The 23,581-nt window shown below is 38.9% G+C and overlaps 1 protein-coding gene across 6 annotated transcripts; it reads right to left on the bottom strand.

Moving 5' to 3' along the window:
* Positions 1–363: 363 nt before the first annotated feature.
* Positions 364–23,188, bottom strand: LOC144053957 (uncharacterized). Of its 6 annotated transcripts, XM_077568920.1 has the most exons (6): positions 23,059–23,175; positions 22,680–22,822; positions 20,364–20,386; positions 16,744–16,856; positions 1,839–1,870; positions 364–851 (listed from the first exon to the last, which is right to left on the bottom strand). In XM_077568920.1, the coding sequence occupies exons 2-6, from the start codon at positions 22,772–22,774 to the stop codon at positions 746–748; spliced, it is 369 nt and encodes a 122-aa protein (XP_077425046.1). In that variant the 5' UTR covers positions 22,775–22,822; positions 23,059–23,175; the 3' UTR covers positions 364–745. The 6 variants fall into 6 exon arrangements, 2 of the variants coding, with proteins under 2 accessions (XP_077425046.1, XP_077425045.1); XR_013294562.1 differs by lacking the exon at positions 22,680–22,822 and having other exon boundaries at positions 23,059–23,188; XR_013294561.1 differs by lacking the exon at positions 23,059–23,175 and having other exon boundaries at positions 22,676–22,931.
* Positions 23,189–23,581: the final 393 nt, after the last annotated feature.

Here is a 23,581-nt window from a genome sequence, read left to right as displayed (position 1 = left end):
CTATGTACATCCATCTACATCCATCTGTCATCCATCTTACAACATCCATCCATTCATCATCCATCCATCCATCCATCAACCCATTCATCATCCATCCATCCATCCATCCATCTTTCCATTCATCATCCATCCGTCAGCAGGCACTGAAAACAAATCCAAACTATAAAGTCATAGCGGCAAAAGTCCCTCTCGCAGTTACTTGCTAGGCGGAAAAAAACTACAACTCCCAGCAACGCTTTTTGCAGGCTGCTCCCACTCTCGCGAGACTTCCCCTCTCCCTCCTATAGTCACCACCATGACTTGTACGAGTACGTTTCTAGAAGGGGACGGTGTTACATAAACAAAAACACACGGACAACACGCTTGTCCATATACATCGCTTTATTTTTACATCAATTTACTGTACATACACGTCGTGCATATGCACGTGTTCGCATCTTCTATATCTTTTCCTCTCCACCATCACTCACCCACAAACACACACACACAAGTGCAGTCACCATCCTCTCGCTCCCCGCACGCACATACGCACACACGCGCGTAAAAACTAAACGTCAAATGCGCGCGAAATAAGCCATGACGACGTCACGTGAAGTCTGCCGCGTAGTCTGCGAGCGTGCAAGACTACAAAAATGTTCGTGCACGGCCGGCGTGCGCGCGCGTCGGCTCGCAATCCGCGTCACAAGTGCGAGCCGATACACACACGCGCGCGCGCGCGCACACACACGCTGGATAAAGTTCAAAATCACATGATATATTTCACACGTGACGTGGGGGAAAAAGACAAAGAAGTATTTCGTTTTTTTGTTTTTTTTTTGGAGTCCCCCTTGACACGTAGACCGTCCTGAAAGCTGTAAACAGAAAGAAAAAAAAAAGTTTAATACTTGGAAAACGTATGATAACTATACTACTAACTACTACTACTTTTAATGACTTTTTAAAGCATTTTATGTTATAGACATCATGATTTGTTTTCTTAACTCAAAGTTCTGCTTTCTCTTTTATCTTGCTCACACTCATACACACACTCATTGAGTTGCATAGTTTTTTCCCCCCTGCCCCATCTCTTAAAACACACACAGAACTACGCTCACAGGTCACTTGATTAGGTACACCTACACACCCTGGTGGACCACACTGAGAGGTTTTTGTAATGTTTGGGACAAAATATTAAAAACAGCTCTCTGTGTGACACATGCACACTCACACACACACACACACACACACGCGCGCACACACTCACTCGCACAACCTCAATCAGACAACTAAACTTCTCTCAGATTTAGGTTTTAAGCTTTACACACGTGCACAAAAATATACCATAAAATGTATTTATGGAGTATGTCACATTTTGTATTTATCCGCGTGTGTGTGTGTGTGTGTGTGTGTGTGTGCGTGTGTGTGTGTGTGTGTGTGTGTGTGTGCGCGCGCGTGTGTGTGTGTGTGTGTAACTACATAGGCACATACACCAACTTAAAGTAAGACATTTAATGTTGTGACACTTTTTAACCACTTTTTTTTTAAACAAAGGGAACATAAAAAGAAAAACCTATAATGAATGCAAAAACAATAGTTATTAACGTTTTGAACACAATCTTTGTCTTTGTATTTAAAAAAACAACAACAACTTTGTTTCTCTTGCTTTCCCATTTCAGCACCACCGAAGTGGACAGCGACACATACACACACAGCAAATGGGAGCGTGTCTTCCTCCCCATTTTCACCATCATAATATTTTAACACAAAAGTGGGCAAAGTGACGGCAAAGATGCACACTGCTCAAATATGAGAATATTACGTATTTACATAGAATAACAATAGAATGTGTCATAACATACCTCCTCTGGCTATATGGTGGATGTCTGTACATCTGAACACACACACACACAAAGAAAGAGAGAGAGGTGAGAAATGTCTAAATTGTTGCAACTAAAAATTGTTATGCTATTTTTAGCCATACTTGTTTGTGTGGTTGTACTTTACACAAATTATATATATATGTGTGTGTGTTTGTGTGTGTGTGTGTGTGGTTTTTTAACTTGAGCCCAAAAACTCACATTCTCCCTGGAACGTACAGCAAACAAAGTGTTCAGCTTATCATTATAAATTACACATGATATTGTACACAAATATATTAAAGTGACTGGAACACGCATACACGTTCATGGTCATTAATAATACCAATTAGTTTAACACATCAACGCTGAGAAGTTAAAAGTATTTTCACATACGTCTCAATTGACACAAGAAAATGCACAGCTAAATTAAACAAGAAAAAAAGATTTAAATAATAACATACATTTGTTCAAAACAAACATTTTTTTCCCTCACTTTTTGCCTGCAAACACTTCAAATCATTAATGTGAACATGTCTTGCAAAGACAAAAACAGATTTTTTTTATAACTATTAATACATTTTTACTTGCATATTAGATTTTTTTTATGAGTGTAAAAGTTGATTCAAATCAGCACATGAGAGAACACACACACACACACACACACACACATGGATAAATGTTAAAAACGTTGTTCTCTTTGTACATTAAACTCATAACAATTTTATGTAAAATTCCCAATCTCATGTCAGAAGGTAAAAAAATAATTATTAATAATGACGTGATTGCAATCACAAAAAATAATGCGCACACACGCACGCAAAAGATGCAAACACTGAATTCCTAGATGAGATTTATTAATTTTTTTAAATATGCTTTTTAACCATTCATTTGAGTCACGTTCATTCAAGCATTTGATATAGATTTATAATTGATTTAGTCTGTGAAAATTATGCACACACACACACACACACTCTCACTCACACACAGATATAAAATTTCAGGTCAAGTGTGAAACTGAAAAAAAAAAACGTGTTGTGTAATTCATGCTTCAAAAAGGAGAAATTGTACATGGCAGACACGGAATGGAACGCAGGACACGAGATCTTCTGACTGGCAACTGACAACTGCTGGCTGCTAAAAGTTGAGCTGGTTCTCAATCGCAATCAAACAATTATTTACAGCTACAAACCCAATTCCCAAAAAGTTGGGACACGATACAAATTGTGAATACAAACTGAATGCAATTATGTGGAAGTGCCAAATTTTAATATTTTATTCAGAATAGAACCTAGAGAACAGGTCAAAAGTTTAAACTTGCGAAAATGTATCATTTTAAGGGAAAACTGTGTTGATTTTAAATTCTATGGTGTCAAGAAATCTAAAAAAAAAAAAGTTGGGACAAGTTTCTCAAGTTTAGAACTAGGAATGCTGTCCCATTCTTGTCTCTCTAACTGTTAAACTGTTTTGGGCTTTCTTTGTTGCGCCTTCCGCAAATGTGCTCTAGAAGTGAAAGAAGTGGACTGCAGGCTGGACATTTCAATACCCGGATTTGTTGTAATTGGTGCTGCATGTGGTCTGGCATTATGGTGTTGAGAAATGCAAGATCTTCTCTGAAAGTGATGATGCCCGGATGGGAGCAGATGTTGTGCTCCTTTCTGCATTGATGATGCCTTTCCAGATGTGGAAGCTGCCCAAGCCACACCCACTCATGCAACCCTATACCATCACAGATGCAGGCTTAGAAACCGAGTGCTGATAACAACTTGGGTTGTCCTTGTCCTCTTTAGTCAGTATGATATAGCGCCCCAGTTTTCCACAAAGAACTTGGAATCGTGATTGGTCCGACAGGTTTCCACTTTGCCACCCTCCATTTCTTCTTGGTCTGCTTTAGAAATGGCTTCTTCTTTGTACTGTCGAGTTTCATCTGGCAACGGCGGCTGGCACGGTGGATTGTGTTCACCCACAATGTTTTGTGGAAGTATTGCTGAGCCCTTTCTGTGGTTTCCCTTACAGTAAGCATTCCTGTTTGCGGTGCAGTGCCATTTAAGGGCCCGAAGATCCAGTCCAGTATGACCCTTACACACAGAGATTGTTCCAGATTTTCTGAATCTATAGATGACGTTATGCACTGTAGATGATGATTACTTCAACCTTTTTGCAAATTTTCGCCGGTAAACACCCTTCTGATATTTCTGCGCTACATTGGAGGAATTGGTGATTCTCTACCCGTCTTCGCTTCTGAGAGACACTGCCACTCCCAGAAGCTCTTTTTATACTCCAATCAAGTTGCCAATGGACCTCATGAGTGGTAGCTGGTCTTCCAGCTGTTTATTTATTTATTTATATATATATAAGTGCAATTGACTTTTCCAGCCTCTTATTGCTACCTGTCCCAACTTTTTTGAGATTGGTTGGCACCATGAAATTTACATTCAATCTTATTTTTCTCTTAAAAATATATTTTTTCTCAGTTTAAACTTTTGATCTGTCATCTATGTTCTATTCTGAACAAAATATTGAAATTTGGCACATCCACATAATTGCATTGTTTTTATTCACAATTTGTATGGTGTCTCAACTTTTTGGGAATTGGGTTTGTATTATTTGGGGGGTGGGGGGTGGGGATTGGATAATAAAAACACACACAACAAGATAGATTTTTTTTTCTTCAATTAAGTATTTTTGTATTTAATCTGAGTTTTTTTTAATTTTTTTAATTAAAAAGCAAATAGACACAAATCAATTCTTTTCTTGAAAATGACCATAAAAATATTTTTTAATCCTAAAATGTTATCTTCAAATATTTTATTTTTCTAACCTTCTAAGCCATTTCATAAACAAATGTAAAAAAAAACAAAAGTGTTAGCATTAATAAAGATAAGACAAACTGCATATTTATGATTTATTTATTTGTATCTTTTTCTCCTCTTTAAGTGCAACTATGGGTCTGTTTTTAAAATTGTATTCATATTCGGACACATCATAGATTTCAAATTGTCTAACAACCTACAAATCAAAATTTTGCTATGAGATAAAATCGCTATCAAGACACAAAGAGTGGTGAGTCAAAGATCTCTTTTGGTGTTAAAATGGTGGCAGTTGGACAGAGATGGGAAACCTGAGCAGCCATTTTGTCTGCCGAGGCTTCATTGAGAATCAGGCTTCTTTTTATTTTTTTGAGGTGGGAGGGGCTTGTGAGCTGTCGTCACCAATGTGAAACGCACACCAATTGTGATGTAATGGTGATATCATTACATTCGTTCATACATTCATCAACACTTCTTAGCCCTGAGGTTTGTCACAACCAAGATGGCCGACCTGCATCAGGAACATCTTTTTTTCCCCCTCCTGCCTTTTTTACCATACACTCACACACACAGACAAAATTGCACATGTTTATTTTTATTTGCTTATAATGTAAATCCTAATATACAGTAAACGTAACCTCGTTTTTAATTTTATCTGAGAATATTGGTTTAGATATATATATATAAGGTTATGAACAGACCCACAAAAAAGTCTCAAGAAGCCACGCTTGAAAACATACAGGAAGTCTGCTGCTTTGGTTCGAAGTGGCTATTTTGTGATCTCCTTGGCCATTTCCTGGGTGTCCTCAAAGTTAAACTACAAGAGATGTTACTAAATTGCTACCATTACTAAACCATGTATACTAGACAGATGAGTAACGTTTTAGAAATTCAAATTCGAAAACATTTGACTTTTCATTACATGAAGACACAAGCTTGGGAGTGAATTTTGATGAATTGCCATTGGCCAAGCGCTCCCCGGAATTCTTTGGAAATCCAACCATCAAAGCCGGTTTCAGTTTCACCCCAAAAAAAGTCTCCAGATTTGCTTGAAATGAAACAAAGTCTACCATTTCTGTTTGAAGGCCATTTTCAGGGGATCTTTCAAAGACAAACTTTTACAGAGTTTGTCCGATTGCTACAGTAAACGCTCCTCCATCATGGGTTCCACATTTGCTGATTTTTTGGGGGGGTACAGTCAGATAATAGCTCTATTTTGTTGTAACGCTCATTTATCGCAGATATAATTCCATTATCGACCACTAGATGGCGGCACACTTTATTAGTTTAAGAGATGGTGCAAATTTAATTTGGAGGACATTCAAAGACAAACTCCTTGAGATTTTTGCTACCAAATACCCCCCACCCAACCCACTCGCCCACCTTTAAAAAGCGATGAGGTGCACTTAACTGCCCACTGCAGTGGAGAAGGGTTCAATTGAATAAGTGTACTTACTGTACGCCTGTGTTAGCCATTCAAAGTCGTTCATTAACGTTGTTGTTGAAGCTAAGTTGTTCAGCCGTGGGTCTCAAAAAAGGAAATTTTACAAATTGGACAGCATTATGAGTTAGTGGGGTCATTTGACAAAAAAAACTTTTTTTTTTTCGTTCATGGGATGACAACAACAAAATGTTGTACTATACAGTATTAGAAGAGCAATATTCAACTATTATAGCAATGGAACAATTGATTTAACTTGAACCAATCAGATTTTAAATTGGGCTCGGATGAGCCAGCTTACTGGCTACTGACTAAGTCACCATTTTTCTGTGCTCCGGTTGGTCAAAGCAAAATTTGTTCCAACTATGACTAGAAAAACACATCTGTAGTCATTTGCATACACTAATTCATTTAATAATCAGCGTCTCTGGGGAGTTGCTGGTGTTAAGAGGTGGAATAAGGGTGGACAATATGCAGGGATTGTACATGGCGCAAAAATACAACATCAAACCGTTAACATTTCGTGTTTGGCAACACTCCAAAATAAATAAGCCAAGCTACCATTGTAGCATCCATGGCTAACACTAGCTTGTATACAATGCATGTTGTATGTACAGGGCATATTCCACCTATAAGGCAGGTAAGAGGCCACTGAAGGCAAAGACACTCTAAAAACAGTTGGGTCAAAAGTAACCCAATTATGGATCAAAACTGGACCGATCCAATTTATGGGTCGACTTGACCCAAGTTGTTTTACACTAAAAAAAAACATTTCTTGACTCAAAGTTGGGTCAAATAGACCCAAGTAGAGGATCGCTCCATTTTTGACCCAATTGTTTTACAATACACCACTGGTGCAAAAAATAAATTGAGAAGCTAACAGAAAAAAGAAAAAGCGAAAGAAAAAGAAATCCGTGAATATCTTGCTTCCATTCCTGATATCCTCTCTTTGTGAAGCTCGAATTTCTGCAATGACAGCGAGCAAAACAAAATTACGGAGCGGACTGGACATAAGTAACACAATTCCGCTGTCATCGTCTCCCGTTACCCCAAGATGAGACTGGTTGGTTGGATAGAAACAAGCGCACGGCCCTCATTGATTCCAAGAACTTCATTCAGCATAATTGTGAGTTGTATTCATCATAATGTGTTTTGATTTGTTTCAATGTCAGTCAATTACAATTGTTGCTTCACGGGAAGCCGGTCTGTGGGTCTTGTTGGCACACACCACAGTTTAGGGAAGAGGGTAAGTCATGGCTTTGGTCAAATATAAGATATTTTGAGGTCAGGAGTGAGGGAAGAATGGAGTGAGAGATGGACAGACAGATGGTCTGCAGTAAAGAAGGCTTCAATCTGGACTCTTTTTTTTTCTTCTGAAAACTGCTAATGAAAGGGTTTCGAAACTGGTTACGTCAAGCAAAAAATGTTTTGTTGTCAAGCAACAATGAGTTTTGTAAGCACTTGCTTACGTAGTCTCCTGTTTTAGCAATGATTTCCCCAATTATTTAAACTCCAATTTGATATTTGCAGCAAGTCAAGATTTTAGTGCGCTTAGATGATAGATAGATAGATAGATAGATAGATAGATAGATAGATAGATAGATAGATAGATAGACAGACAGACAGATAGATAGATAGATAGATAGATAGATAGATAGATAGATAGATAGATAGATAGATAGATAGATAGATAGATAGATAGATAGATAGATAGATAGATAGATAGATATGATGTGCACAGTTTACATATTGTACTTGTCTGAAGGCTTATTTAAAAAAGAAAAAAGTTTAAGCCCATGCACCTCCTGTCAGCCATTTTGGAAATGACGTCATTGTTGGATGTCCGTCAGAAGCAGGAAGTTGCAAATGAATTTCCACCACTCATATCCACATAGCGCAGAACTGCCTACACCACGGTCACATTCACCCAAATCGCGTTACACCACCTGTGCCACAAACTAGACCTGCTTTCATAAGGTCTAAAGTTGAGTCTTTTTTATATATATGTGTATAGAATTAAAACATCCAGCGTTGCGCAGCAAACACATTAAACAAGGCTTGCGTTGGCACAAAAATGTGTTGGCGCTATAGCTTCCTTCTGTCAACCATGTTTCACAGCTGTGAAATGTGATTTCTCCTGTTTTCTGAAGCTGAGCTGTGATTGGTTGTTACCTGAGCTCTGAGCAACATTGACGTCATCTTCAGCAAGTGGCAAAAATGGCCGCCCCCAAGATGGATAAAAGCGGCTGGATTTTGCTTTATAACTCTTATTCCACAAATGTAATATTAATCAGAATGTCATATTTAGACTAGTGAGGTCACATATAACATATTATTGTCATGGTTGTGTTAGATGGGTTGGGTCGACTTCCCCTTTAAGATTCTTCTTCGGGAATGGGCGTGGCCAAAAGATAGGGAAGATTAAAGGGTGAGAAAATGGAAGATGAGCATGCTATAAGTTGCCTTGCAATATTAATAAGGTTCAGTGAAATGATTGAAATTTAGTTTATACACCGAATGCGGCATTCATTTACATTCACGACATCATGATTTTCTCACAATTTAGCCGGATTCTGTACAAAACTATGATAAGGATAAAGCATATATATATATATACACACAGTATATATTTTTTTATGTAGTGTACTTCAACCAAATTTAAAACTTTTAAAATGATGACATTGTCATCTTGGAGCATTTCCTTGCAATATCTGAACGGGATTTTGCACAGAAAATGTAATTACTGCAAAAACGGACATATATTTACATCACTTGATCTCATTTTAAGATTTCAAATGATGGAAAATTACAGTATGCATTAGATGGACCGATAGGAAATTTTTGTATGGTCCTCGGAGAGGTGTTTATAAAAACTACTGTTAGGAGGGGGGAAAAGGTAAAAAAAAATGAACACAATAAAAAAATTATTTTACATGTGCGACAGACGTCCACTGCGTGTGTGTGTGTGTGTGTGTGTGTGTGTGTGTGTGTGTGAGAGTGAAAAATAAATAGCAAGGGCAACAGAGAGAGAGAAAGAGAGGAGCGAAAGAATTGTGTGCTGTGAGTCACGACCAGAAATGACGATACACTGCTCTTACTCAGACTCACACACACACACACACACACACACACACACACACACACACACACGAACACTGTCCCCACCCAGTGCAATATCGAGAGAGGGCCACCGTTTTTTCTTATCACGAAGGCCTCAAAGATGTTCAAGTATCACAAAAAGCCAAACAAACAAGCCCAGCTGTTAAAAATGTACAATTAATAATATCCGGGAAAAGGCTTTTTTTTCTTTCTTAAAAAAAAATGTTGTAATAAAGACAAGATGTGACCGAAGAGTGCATATACTTCTTCCCTGTGTCTCATAATTTTAAAAAAAATATTTTAAAAATGTAAAAATATCTCTGATGATGAAATATTATCGAACACAAAGAAGAAAGCTTGATTCTTGCATTTGTCTTCTCAGTTTGCCCAGCATCATTTACGTACTTCTTATTAGCCATTGAATCATAGTGTAATGAGTAAAAAATAAATAAAGAAACTAACAAATTCATCTACAATGGCTGAGACGCAAAAGGATTTTCTATCTGATAAATACAGTTTCCATAAATAGCATTTTGCAGGAAAATAATTTTTTTTCCTCAAATAAATGACTTCTATGGATTTTATAAAAGGATACAAGATTTCTGCAAATAGCTTTTTGCAACAAAAAAAAAGATTTCCCAAAAAATAATTATCCATAAGGGACATGCGATAAACAACGGAGGTCTGTGTGTGTGTGTGTGTGTACAAGTGCATAAAATTGTTTCATTTGGGAAATTAAAAATACTATACACAAAAAAATAGGCAAACAAATCTTAATTTATATACTTACAGTGTATATTTTTATATGTATTCTGATCAAAATTGCAGTCAATCCTGCCAAGAAATCATGACTTTCATGCTCTTTTTTTAAAATACACAATACTGAAAAATTCGACTGTGTTTGTAACTGCCACCCTCCCTTTTCTAAATTATCATTTGCTTTGTATTGTGTGAGTGATATGGGGGGGAAATGAGCAACTATGGCACTGTAATGCCTGAGCATGTGGGCAAGGAGAGCCACAGTCGCTGATGCACTTTGACAAACAGTCAAAAACACAAATACTAAATGAGAACACTCGCAACGACCCGCTGTAGGCTTAAAACATTTCTTGACAATAATATATTATATGAGACCTCACTAGTCTAAACATTTCATTTTGATTAATATTACATTTGTGGAATATGAATTAAGCAGAAAAATCCAACCATCTTAGGGGCGGCCATTTTGCCACTTGCTGTCGACTGAAGATGACATCACAGGCGACAACCAACCACAGCTAATCTGTTTTCTGAAGGTGCTCTGTGATTGGTTGTTACCTGAGACCTGAGCAATTGTGGTGTCATTTTCACGCTACAGCAAGTAGCAAAATGGTCGCCTTCTGATATTGATTTAAAAAAAAAAAAATAATGCTGGATTTTGCTGCTTAACTCGTATTTCAGTAATGCAATATTTAGACTGGTGGGGCTGCATAGAACATATTATTGTCAAGAATGGTTTTTTTTGGGGGGGGGGGTTGACTTCTTTAAAATGTGTCACATTACCCCGGACTGTTGAGCAGTTGAAGCTGTACATCAAGCACAAATTGTGAAAGAATTCCACCTACGAAGCTTCGACAACTACTGTCCTCGGTTCCCAAACGTTTCTTGAATATTGTTAAAAGGAAAGGTGATGTACCACAGCGGTGAACATGATCCTGTCTCAGCATTTGGGAACGTGTTGCAGCAAGAAAATTCTATGTTAAGGAAATCTTTGTTAAAAACAATAGAAGTTGTCAGTTTGAATATTACATATCTTGTCTTTCTATAGTGTATTTGATTAAATTGAAGTTGAACATGACTGGCAAATTGTTGTATTCTGTTTTGATTTATATTTTACCCAACGTTGAAACAAACCTACACTGAATCCATCTTTCTTTTACAGAAACGCGCTATTTGTGTTATTTGTGGTTGTGGATACAGAGCCCACACTAATCCATTATTTATACAACTAAAAACATTAAAGGTTAAGGAATTGATGGAGTTTAACCACCTTAAAATATTGTATAAAGCCCATCATTAAGTTTTGCCAGTTAATATACAATCTAAGTTAATAAAAAGGGAAAGTGAGTACAAATTAAGAGGAACAGACATTTTTTCCGAAACTAAATGTAGAACAAAACAAAAAGTCAGTCTGTGGAAAAATCTGGATTGTAAAACAAAATCTTCTCAGTCTATTTGTATTTTTTTAAATATATAAAAGCACAATTACAGACGCTCCCCTACTTACGAACATTCGAGTTACGAACAACGGTACATACGAACATGTCTGCGCGTGTGTCCGGAAAGAGATGCTGTAAGTTAGATTTTGTATTGCGCGCCTTTTTCCGAGTGTAGTGCTTCTTTCCGCCGCTAATACCGACGCTTGGCGCTGTGAGAGCTCACCCAGCATCCACCTTCCTCTTCCTCTAATTTTTATCATCAAATATCTCGTGCATCCATTATTCAATATGGTTGGTGAAAAGCGAAAGGCTTCTAGTGAGAGTGGTAGTGCAAAGAAGAGGCAAGCCATTTCATTTGAAACGAAAGTGGCTTTAAACATAAATTATAATACAAAATATAGCACTGAAGCAACTTACGAACGAATTCACCTTACGAACGATCGCTCGGAACGTTACTCGTTCGTAAGTTGGGGAGCGTCTGTACTGCAAATATATATATATATATATATGGCACAAGGACACGCAGAATTATTTTGTAGTCTTGACCGCTCGCTGTCATTCATTTTGTGTTGTTGTTGTTTTTGAGCTGATCAGGTGCAGACAAAACAAGTTTTACTTCTTTCTGTCCCATTTCATTTCTTTTGCTGCACTTTGAATTTGAATATTGCTTTTAATTGTCTTTCTTTTACAAATGGATGATGATGATGATGATGATGATGATGATGAACGTTCCAACTTCATTGGAATTGGCTTTGTATGACCCATTGTGAAACAGTTTTTTAACTGTATACACATATTTTAAGTCCCATATTCTTCACTGTAATTAATACAAGTGTAAAACCTGGGAAGTAAGACGCCTCCTTTGACTGAGCGCTTGAGCAAGAACGATTTTAACACCTTACAGAAAGCAGCAATTTTACACAGAGACCAGGCAATCCGCAGTCAAGCAATTAGATGACATCAATGTCAGTGATTGGTTTCAAACAAGACACTTACGATGGCGATTTTCACACAGACAATTACTGGTGTCAAAATATTTTTACATGATTTCCCACTAAATTCTTGTAAAAAAAAATAAAAATGTCATCATCAGTAATATTCGAATTAGCCATAACCGCAACCAAGTCAACAAAATATTCAATCAATCAATAACCTCGTTGCTGTTAAACAATCCAGTTTGTATGTTTTCCCTCCTCAATTATTTTATGCCAGAAAGTAAAAGCCAATAAAAACAGAACTTGTTAATAAACAAGCAACCACTGGTCTGATTATTTGCAAAAGCAGCACCGCACAAACAGAATATGCGTCCTGGCTGGTCCACCAAACTTAAGACGTGCTCACCTGCTGTGGCTTTAAAACTAAATTGGAGATGCTTAAATCAAAAACACACACGCACGCACGCACAGAGCCTTTTTCAGCACAGATAAAACAATACGAGCTCACCAAAATAAAGAACTTATCATCTATTTTTTTGTTGTAATTAAATGTGATTTTTTTTTTTTTTTATGACACTTAAATAAACATGTGAGAGCAGAAAGATATAACTGTCACAAATAGCTCACATTCACACATTCAGTGGCCGTCCAACAAAAAGTGTGCACACAAAACATTTTTCAATTCATATTTATGTCAATCCTGCCCACAAAAATCAACATTTGAAATTGATTGTGCTGCAAATGCAATATGTTTCCAAAAGAGTGTACATTGTCTGCATTTGATTTGCCCCCTCTTCTATGTCAAAGAATGAATAGTATAGATATGATACATTGAATATTGCAGACATTTTAAAGATGATATTTTGGCAATGAGAAGACAAGCTTTGTGTCACACAATATGCAATCCTCCACGTTTGTAATTACCGCCAATCCTCTAAGAGACTATTTAGTAGCATTTTGTACAACAACAACAAAAAGCGTAAAGGTAATTTCAAGAAGAAAAAAAAAGCTTTATACATTTTAATAACTACATTCTAATATTGTTTTGTATCATTGTTTGGTGTTAAAATGTGACTTTTCCGCCGGTGAGCTGTGACGGTACTCGTGAGGTTTGGCGGGGAATGTGACGCTTACTCACACTAGCAGACAAACATTTTTGTACAATTTTCAATTACATTTTACACACACACACACACACACACGTTCATTGACTTGAGATGTATATGGTTACAGCAAAAGTCTGTTTTTGTAAAAAAAAAAAATTATAATAATAATTAAATTAAAGAATCAAAAATCAAGACAGTGTAATGAGTAGAAAGCTTGTTTGTTTTTTACAGAGGATTATTATTTTTTTATCCATGTATATTAGTAAAATAACACACACTTTCCTTCTGACATCATCAGAACAACGTTTTTTTTACTTGATTTACAGAGCCTAATTCTTTGTATGACTTCCTATAGTAAACTGCTTTCACATGATTAATATTTTTAATTGGCTTTATGTCACTTGAAACCAAGTATCAAATGTTGTACATAACAATATAGATGATGCTCATGTTGCTCAAAATTAGCGCAGCTAACAGCATAACTGGTTGTACAATTTCCTCCTTAATTAATATCAGTGGCTATTACCATGAGTAATGTTTTGATTCGGCCACAAAAGCAAGAAACTAAATATTCAGTGATAGTAGAAATGAGTCTAGTTATTTAACATAACATGATGTCAAACTTTTTAGTAGTAGTAATGAAAATATATTGATACTGTAATAAAAGACTTATTTGTACAGTCTTGTGTAGTGCTTCACTTTATATATTAAACTAAACTAACTACTAAATTATTGTTGTTAAAAATAATGCTTTCATTATTGAAAGATGGAGTGTAGCGCGCACAAGCTATTCAAATCCATTTTGGTCATTTATGACTTTATTAGTCAATTTCTCTGAGAATTAAGTGGGATTTTGAATAAAAAGTAACTAGTGGACAGATTTGTTACATTATTTGAAAATGATTAGTTATGTTTTTTTTTTAACTCTAGCTTTGAAAATAGTAATAGGCTCTTAGAAAATGTGGGGGAAAGTAGCATTTGTTTAGTCAACATGTAATAAAAGCAAAAGAGCATTTATCATCAGCCTCTAACTGCTCTTCTCACAAAAATCTAGAAGTATTTCAAACAAAAAGAGGAAAATGTCCATATTTTGGGGGATAACTTGAAAAAAAAGTTATAAAAAATGATTGTATTCTGTGACAATAATATGCCCTAATGCTAACCTCCAAGAAAATCTCACAAAGCCTTTCAAAAACAATATTAACAAGCCCAGCCTGTCGGCCATCTTTGTGGAGTTTATTGCAACCCAATCAGCAAACATGGATGTTTTTGTGTTTTGGTTTTTTTTCAAAAACAGGGCTGACTGTAGTTAGTTATGTTACATTTAAAGTATGATTTGTTTTTAGTCTAATCGTAAAAAAAAACTTCAAAGTCCTCACAAAATATTGTGTTTTTGTAATAATGTTAGTTAGTGAGTGCCTTGCAACCAAATCTACTAATTAATTTTTTGTGCAATGGTAATAAAATGCACCGGATTTAGATATGTCTTTTTTTTTGTGTGTGCTTTAAGCATAGTCTGTATAGAATAACTTAACTCTTGCCTCTGAGGAGTTCTTGTTAAATTAGTAGCATAGCGCGTCGGCTGATATTTTGGTAACGACAAGATGGACCCTAAATTTGTAACGTTATGCACTAGACAAAATGTGCTTTTGTACAATCGGGTAACACTAGCAGCACAATATGTCGGCCATATTGGTGGAGCCTTCAACCACATCATGGATGATATTTTGGCAGGATAATGTTAACGTTAGCTTTGGCAGTATTTGTGGATTGTTTTTACCACATCATGACAAAATGGGCTGCAAATTTGTTATGCTAAGCATTAAACATATGCGTAGTTCTTAAAAAGTGTAGCGCTTTTGCGACAACTGTAGAAATGTAGAAATACAGAAAGTCGGCCATATTTGTGGAGTGCCTTACAGCCTCATCCACCATTTCAGGAACAAGACGGGCTGTGACTTGATTGCGTTACTTGAAAACGATTTTCTCTTTTTACACTAATCGTAACTTCTTAGACATTTCCGCAAAAATAAATTGCTTTGTTACTGCATTAGCTAATGCACCATGTCGGCCATATTTGTGGAGTGTCCCACCAACATGGATGATATTTTAGAAATAACTAGACGGGCTGCGGATTAATTATGTTACCTGAAAAACATTTTTGGTAATATGTCAGCCATCTTTGTGGAGTTTTTTTGCGCTACCAGCATAGAACCCCCTAATCACAAACTCCTAAAAATTCACGCTTTTATGACATGTAACATGCAATTTGTGAGTGTTGGATGTGTTCCTTTAAGGGGTGTGGCCTGGTGAGTGACATCAGGAGCTACATTAAGGCTGGCCGGTTCTAATGTTTGCATGTGAGCGTCTTGACTGCGAGTTGAGAGTTTTCTCATTTGGAATTTTTGTGTTTGACTGTTTGCTGGCTCTGCTAGCCCACATATTACAATGCCAATCAACAATTGATGCTCACTAATGCAAATCGGCTATATTGGCCAAGTATGCTGAAAAACACACAAGGAATTAGCCATTTGTCAGTAGTTGGAGCCACTAAACAACACGCACACATTTATAGACTGTACGCAACTTAATTTAGCAATGAAGTGCTAATTTCTCAATATGTAAAGACTGGACGCATTACCTGCATGTGCATGTGAATTAAGGCTCATTTAGGTGATTCTATTGTGTTCTTACCTTATCCTACAAAGTAAGACATGCATTTTCTATCATGTGACAGATTTTTGCAACACGTTCATTTGCATACTAAGCAGACAAAAATGTCCTAAAATTAGCCTGATTTGTATTTATTTTTTTAGATCTGACACCTCACATCTTTTACTTTTAACAGCGAGGGAAACAAATTCTGCTACTTCTAACACACAGGTGTCAAATTCGAATTTCAGATTTGGTCCACTCAAGTGTAGGCTACTTCACGTTTCTGGTAAATTGGGTGGTTCTTCTGATTTGGGCTGAAAACTGTACCACAATTGTTATTTTGCTTCATTTTAAACAGATTTTCCCCACTAAATAATTTTTAAACATAAATTGAACAGTAGGGGTGACTATAGGACTCTTTCTTTTCATTTTAGATGAATGTGACAATGCCAATTGGTATTGTTTTTTCAATTAGTATTTATTACAAACGTGAGAGTCAAACACACACACGCTTTGCGTCCATTTGGTTGCCAGACTGTCATTATGATCTCAACTAGCACGAGTTTATGTATCTTAATCTAACTATATACATAACTTGACTTAATTGAAGTTCATCGGGGTGGAAACAAAAAAATGTATGCGCTCACGTAGCAATTAGCCCTACCTCTCTCAGAGAAAAGGACGACGTCACTCCCAATCTCGGGGTATTATGGGTCACCAGGACACGACTGGATTGGCCACCTGGTCCTAGTCTTCGGGTTTGTATTTCCTCCTCACCTGCGAGACACGACACACACGCACGGTGAGAAGTTTTTGCATGTGAGAGTGCGTGTGTATGTTTCGCAACCCGTTTCCCCGTGACGTCACTCATCTAGATGAGCTCATCTATTTGTTTTACGCACGTCTATCCTTTTTTCACGTGAGGGTTTTAGAAAAGTATTACGAGTGGTCAATTATGGGACTAGATGGTTTACCTTTTTTTTGTACCCTGTTAAAACTTAACTTATCGTCATATATCATATTTACAACAAACGTTGTGCATTTTTCACGTCTTTTTAGCCCTTTTATGCACTTCAAGTGGTGACGTATAAGTATACTTTTTGCTATGGCACCAACCTGTTAAAAACGTCACTGATACCGTCAATTTTTTTTCTTACTAAACTTTATGCACAATTGTCACGTCTTTTTTTCTTTAAATGTAGCTGTTTTTAAATAAATAAATACCATACCATTTGTTACCATCCGTATGACCTCATCATAATTAATCAAATTATAAATAAACTTCCTGCCTGTCACGTGTTATTTTTGTTAAAACCGTCATCCAGCACTGCCCTCATCATAATATGAATACATTTCATATATATATTTTTACAACATGAGGTCTATTCACGCCTTTTTGGTACTGTTCTGTTAGACACTAACACGCTCTTAATCTTGTTGTTGATGATGATGATGCGTTGACGGGACAGATGACGTCACCAAGCGACCAATCACGCCGCTCTTGTGACTTCTTTGTTTATGTCTGTGCACGCCACGCGTGAGCAGTGAGGACGAGTGTTGCGTTCGCGTGCACATTGTCGTCAAAGGGCCATTATGGGCTTATTATTGTTCATTTTAAATGTTGCACTTCATTTTTTTTGAATGGGTCAGGTGGTGGTCGTGGAGTGCACACGTGTACTTGTGTGTGTGTGCTGGTGGGGTGGGGTGGGGGGTAAGAGGGAGGAGGAGGGCGGAGGATGCTCGAGGTGCGTTCACTTCTATTCATAAAACATGATTGAGAGTGGGGCGGGCTTATTATTACAAAGCTTCTTTTTTTCGACCCTCTTGTTATGTTTGCAAAAAAGAAGATGTTGCACGCCATAAGTCGTAAAAAAAATGTCATAAAAGATGGCTTTCATTGAAGAAGGTTGACGTTTGATTTTTAAAGTTCACAGTGGCTCAATTTGACCCGCGACATAACAGGAGGGTCCGAACAAAGTTAGTTTAAGGGGAGCTTGGTGTGTATGTGAGTGTTTGACACAAAGTTGGTGTGTTTTGTCAAACTAACAACAGAATAAAACATTTGTGCAGAGAAACATGCAGGAGTTGGAGTAAAAGTCAAGCGGAATTAAAAAAAAAAAAAAGTGTGAGGAGGGGGCTTGAGGGGGTGTAATCCGTCAACTAAAGCCCACAACAAACAGCTGCAGAGGTTCCACTTTGGTGCAAGCAAGTCGAGTAAATAAAAACAAGAGCATCTAAGAAAAAAAATCACACCGAGAGAAAATAGAACACAATAATAAAAAAAATACAAATAAAAAAAGCGAGGAGCGCGTATGGGAAATTCCACGAGTGGCCGCGATGAAATCCAGCCTCCCGATGTGTCGTCGATGTTGGCGGCGGCGAGTGCGCCCCCCGCGAATGCTTTTTGGGGTAAGGGCTTCCCAGATGAATAGCTCAGAACAGCAAGCCCAGACCGCAAAAAGATTCGAGAAGGGCAATTTCTATGTTGTTGTTATTTTTTTTCTGCTGGGATGCTCCTCCGTGACTTCTGCTGCCGTGAATCTCCCTCTCGCTCTCCTGCACTCCACTCGAGTGCATCTCCGGCATTACACACGCGCGCGCGCGCACACACACACATAAACGGAAATAGCAAGAATAAGGAAGGGGAATCTCCGTAATTCTAGAGCTGTCCGTGGTTCTTTTCCCCTCTCCACTGGAAGCTGTTTGCATGCCACTATATGCATGCATGCACCCGCACCCCCTCCTTTCTCCTCCCTTCTCGCTCTGTGTAGTGTTGGAGGAGATGCTGCTGCTGCTTTTTGTTGTTGTTGTTGCTGCTGCTACTGCAGCCGCTCCGTGTGAGGAGGGAGCCAGGCTGTAGACTGCTGGCAATAAATAGAGAGCAGGGGAGGCGTGCGATTGGTGCGCGGGCGAGCTCGTCATCAGCCAATCGCAGCCTCGCTCGCATAGGGACCCCCCTTTTTGAAAAAAAAATGAAGAAAAAAAAACAAGAAATGACGGGTGATTGGGGGTAGGGGGTGGGTGGTGGTACGACCGTACGAGACCAATTTGTGATCAATAGCAATGATAGTGGGATCGTGCTATTTCCTGGAGTTTTTTATGCAAATTGAATTAGAAGTTGCGTTGGGGGCAGTTAAACCAATCAAAACGCTGCAATGCAAAGTGTCCACGCAGCATCCAAACAATTCGTGTAGAGAGGAGGGGGAAGAAGGTAATAAACTTACCTGTATCCTTTCCCAAATAAACCCATTTAAGCCCCCACTCGTAAACTTTCCACACCAAACAAATTTCGGCTTGATTTTGGACTGCGGCTATATATGTATATATATATATGTATATATTTTTTAATTCATTAATTTATTTATTTTTAATGATGATGGTAATGGTGGTCTTTTCATTTGCAAGCCAGTCAGTCACGATTCTCCCCCCTGCCGTCTGGGCTGCACAGTGACTGCCTCTCTCCTGACGCAGCCAGCCAGCGCGCACGCTACCCACGTCACGACAAAGCGGGATGAGATTGTGCACACACACACACACCCTCCCCCCTTCCACTCAGCTTTCGCGCGCTTTGCCTAATGCAAAATGAACTAAAAGAGAGAAGAAATAGAGAAGGGGAGGGGGTTTTGCGGGGTCCCTTTCACCCTGTTTCTCTCGCCATTCACTTGGCGCGCTCATTCACACTGAACTCGGTTGGCGAAAAAAGCAAAAAAGTCGCAAGAACCGCCCTCTGGCGCGCCCTGCTGGTCACTAGAGGGAAGAACCACAGTGAGCTCAAACTGCAGAGTTCGGGGAACGTGGTCGGAATTTTGTACCCCACCGGCCACACACAAACAATTGAGTCGTTTTAAATGAAGAAAAGTTGTGTAGTGGGTGCCTAAAATTCTGCACAAGAAACCTCTCTCGCGCGCACACGTTGAAAACCAGCTCACTACCGCCACTTGGCGTGCGATCAGCACCACCGACGATGGACAGCTCCCGGCTTCTCTCTCGCTCTCCCTCCCTCCTCCTTCTCCTCCTCCATGCATGTGTGCGTGTGCACCTCTTTAAAAATAAGAAACTGGGGAACCCCCCCATACCCCTTATGGTTTTCACACACACATTGAATTGAGATAGAACAGACAAAGGGAGGGTGAGGGTTCTTACAGCGTGGAAGCGTGGAGTGTGTGTGTGTGTGAGGGTGATTCCAAGCCTGCAGGAAGTGTGTGCGGTTGCCATTCCACGCGATAGGGGGTGAAAAGGAGGGAAAACGAAAGCGGTACAGCATGCACGCTCGATGTCACTCACCTGGCTGCGTTCGTGTCCACCACCTACGAAACAAAAACACATTTGGTCAATCATTTTTTTTTTTAAACCTTGAAGAAAACATCTACGAGTTTTCCCCGGGATCGCCTTAGTGACACCACCCCCCCCCTCCCTGAGTTTTTTCTATATCACTCAAACTACAAGCTATTTTTAGAAGAAATGTTACGTGAAGCTGCATGCAAATGAGCCCTCCACAAGTGTGCACGAGAGCCGCCGCTGTTTGTTGCACCAATGCAGCGAGCGATGTTATTTTTTGTTGTTGTCCAATGTCCACTTAGCCAACAAGCAACTCCAAACATCCACCATTCCGATGATGATGAGGAGGAGGAAGGTACATTCTACCTGGCACGACGCTCCTCCACAAGTGGACCAGTCCTCTTATTTATATTTTTCTACAAAAACAAAACCTCTCCCGTAGAGTCGAGCAAATAATGTCAAGCTGCTTTGCTGACGAGACTAGAAGCAACTCCTCTGCAAAAAAAAAGAAATAAATAAAAAGCAGTTTTTCTTTTTTTGAGGGGGGGCTAGGGGGGGTGAAGGGCTGCGTCAGTTACTAGGCATTGACGTCACGTTCAGATTCTCTCACTTTTTTTTCTCCGCCCGGTGGAGCTTGCTTGGAAAGATGCTGCTTGCTGCTGCCCCCCTGCGTGTGTGTGTGGAAAAAAAGACTCAAAAATATCACATGTGAATCATGTGATATTTTGCTCTGCTTATAGATTTGTAAACGTAAAAAAAAAAAAAAAAGACTAAAAAAATACGATTGTGAGGGTGTTGTTTTTAACTACAAAACAATCCACTACTGGATGCTTTTTGGGAGGGTGGATTGTGTTTTGTGGTGGTAAGTGGACAAGTGACCCAACAAAAGGTGGTTCCAAGAAAAAGTGAGGCGAGGGAAAGGCATAGGAATGGGGGGGGGGAGCAAAAGGGCTGCGCCCGTCGCATCGCTTGGTGCTATTTTTAGCCCTGCCTGTGGGCCAACTGTATACCGCGAGTGTGCGTGGACGCGCACGCGCAAATCATGAAAAATACACGTCAGTCTTCCTTGCTTTGATGCTCCTCACAACCCCTCCCCCAAGGGAAAACAAGAGCCGATAGGATAAGTGTGCGTGTGACGTCACCGAGGACACACGCAGGACACTTCAGGGGGTGGGGAGGGAAAAAAATTGCCCTCAATCAAGCAGGGAACATACTTATCAATGGGACTTGTAGCCCAAAGGGCAAAGGTGCAGTGCCGGGAGTTGGCCGCTTGGTGTCGACAAACTCGACTAAGAAAACACGCCACCAACTCCACAGAAGAAGAAAATAATTGGAAAGGTCACTACATGGGTTTTTAGTTTGTGGAAAATAGTGAAAAATTTGGCAAAATCTAAATATTTTAAATAATTGCTAAGTTTTTCAACCACACAATGCATTTGAAAGGAAATCGAACATTTCTAGCTAAAATAAAGTACATTAAATAGTACACTGCATAATAAAAATGCTGAGACAAACATTTAAAATACTTAAACCACATAGTGCCAATGCATTCTTCACCCTTTGCATGAAAAACAAAATATATTTTTTTAAAGGAAACAGTAGTAAAGTAGTTAAAAAAATCTTTACAAAAAATAAAAAATATTGTGGGGGAAAAAATATATTTTACCCACTTTCATTTACATAGATGAAAAATACCCTTTAAAGTACAGTTGTATAAACAAAATACAAGGAAAACAAAATAAGGTAATACAGCAATGTATATTTTTAATAAAAACAAAGAAAACAAGATATTCCAAAAAACCCTTATAAAAAATAAATATTGAAAGCAAAATTTTAACCACCAATCCTCAAACTGAGGAAAATAAAAATAATGATTCAATAATCACGTAGAAATTCAATAACAAATCAGAAATAAAATACTTGAAAAAATATATAACCACAAAGTCTTTAAATGTTGGTGACACAGGATGCTCTTTGGGACATTATGAAATCAATCAGAAAAATTGCTCTACCTTAAGGATGTAATAATGTCATCAGTCCCCGCCAGTCCGCTAACTTACGTTACTAAACAATCACGTGGAAGAATCAAGAGGGGTGGTGCAGCCCAGCCCACGCGGTACTCAATGTTCCACGGCAACCTGCTGCTGCTGATGTTGACTTTCTCACTTTACTGCTGACTTTTTGCAACGCTTATCTATTCATTTATTTCAAGACGATCGCGCATTTCCCCAAAGAAAAGCACTAAGAAACAATAAAGTTGTTTTAAACAGACAAATGGTGGCGTCACAATATATTACAAGATAGTTTTTTTTCCTAACCTGCCTTGTGTGTTTCCTGCTTGCTGTTGCCGAGCGGCGCGGTGGAGGATCCCCCGGTATGTGAACAACACTCCTACGCATCACTGCAGCCTCATGCATCCTCTCTCCCTCATTCTTTCCTCTCTCTCTTTCTCTCTCGTGGAGTGTCTGCAAAATCACGCAAAGATACCTTACCACCCCTCCAGCCCTCTCAGCCAAGATGGATTGACACGTTCACCTAAATCCACTCGGCAACCACGTCAAGTTTGTCCTGAAAATGCCCGGATGAAAGATGGAGGGAGGGAGGGAGGGAGGGGAATCTATGCCCACAGGATGTCTTCCAAAATAAATAAAAAAGACACACATATGGTCAAACTTTTTGGACTACAAATAGAAGCACTTACCTTCAAAACTGTGAGGAGATATTGTGGAGGGGGGCAGGAATCAGGTCATTCTAGTGCCGATGCGTCCTCTCCTGGCTCACTCCCAGACGCAAATGTTTGCCGGCATTGCCATTCCCGATCCAAATAAAGGGAGGGGGTGGGGGGGGGGGGGTGAGGTATAGAGGAGAGTGTAGGATACAGAGAGGAAGTGGTTGGGGGGCAGAGTTACAAATATGAGGCAGCGCGCCAAATCAGAGAACACAGGTGGGGAGGGGGGATTTTGGGAGAAGCACGATTCACCTCAGTGTGTGTGTTTCAAGACAGAGATGGGGCACGAGGAGAAGAAAAAGCATGGAAACCCACCATCCAGGGAGGGATGGAGGAAAGTGGGTCATGGCCAAGTCTTACCCAGAAAAGAGGCTATATACCTGGGCTGTAGAGAAAGGACGCCAGCCTCTTTGTGGAGCTGTGTATGTATTCAGTATGTGTGCTTCGAGACAGCAAGTTAAACGAGATGCATCCTTTCATGGAAACCCTCCATCTT

Source organism: Vanacampus margaritifer, chromosome 6 (assembly GCF_051991255.1).
Source record: "Vanacampus margaritifer isolate UIUO_Vmar chromosome 6, RoL_Vmar_1.0, whole genome shotgun sequence".
NCBI classification, from domain to species: Eukaryota; Metazoa; Chordata; class Actinopteri; order Syngnathiformes; family Syngnathidae; genus Vanacampus; species Vanacampus margaritifer.
This window is presented reverse-complemented; position numbering and strand designations above follow the sequence as displayed.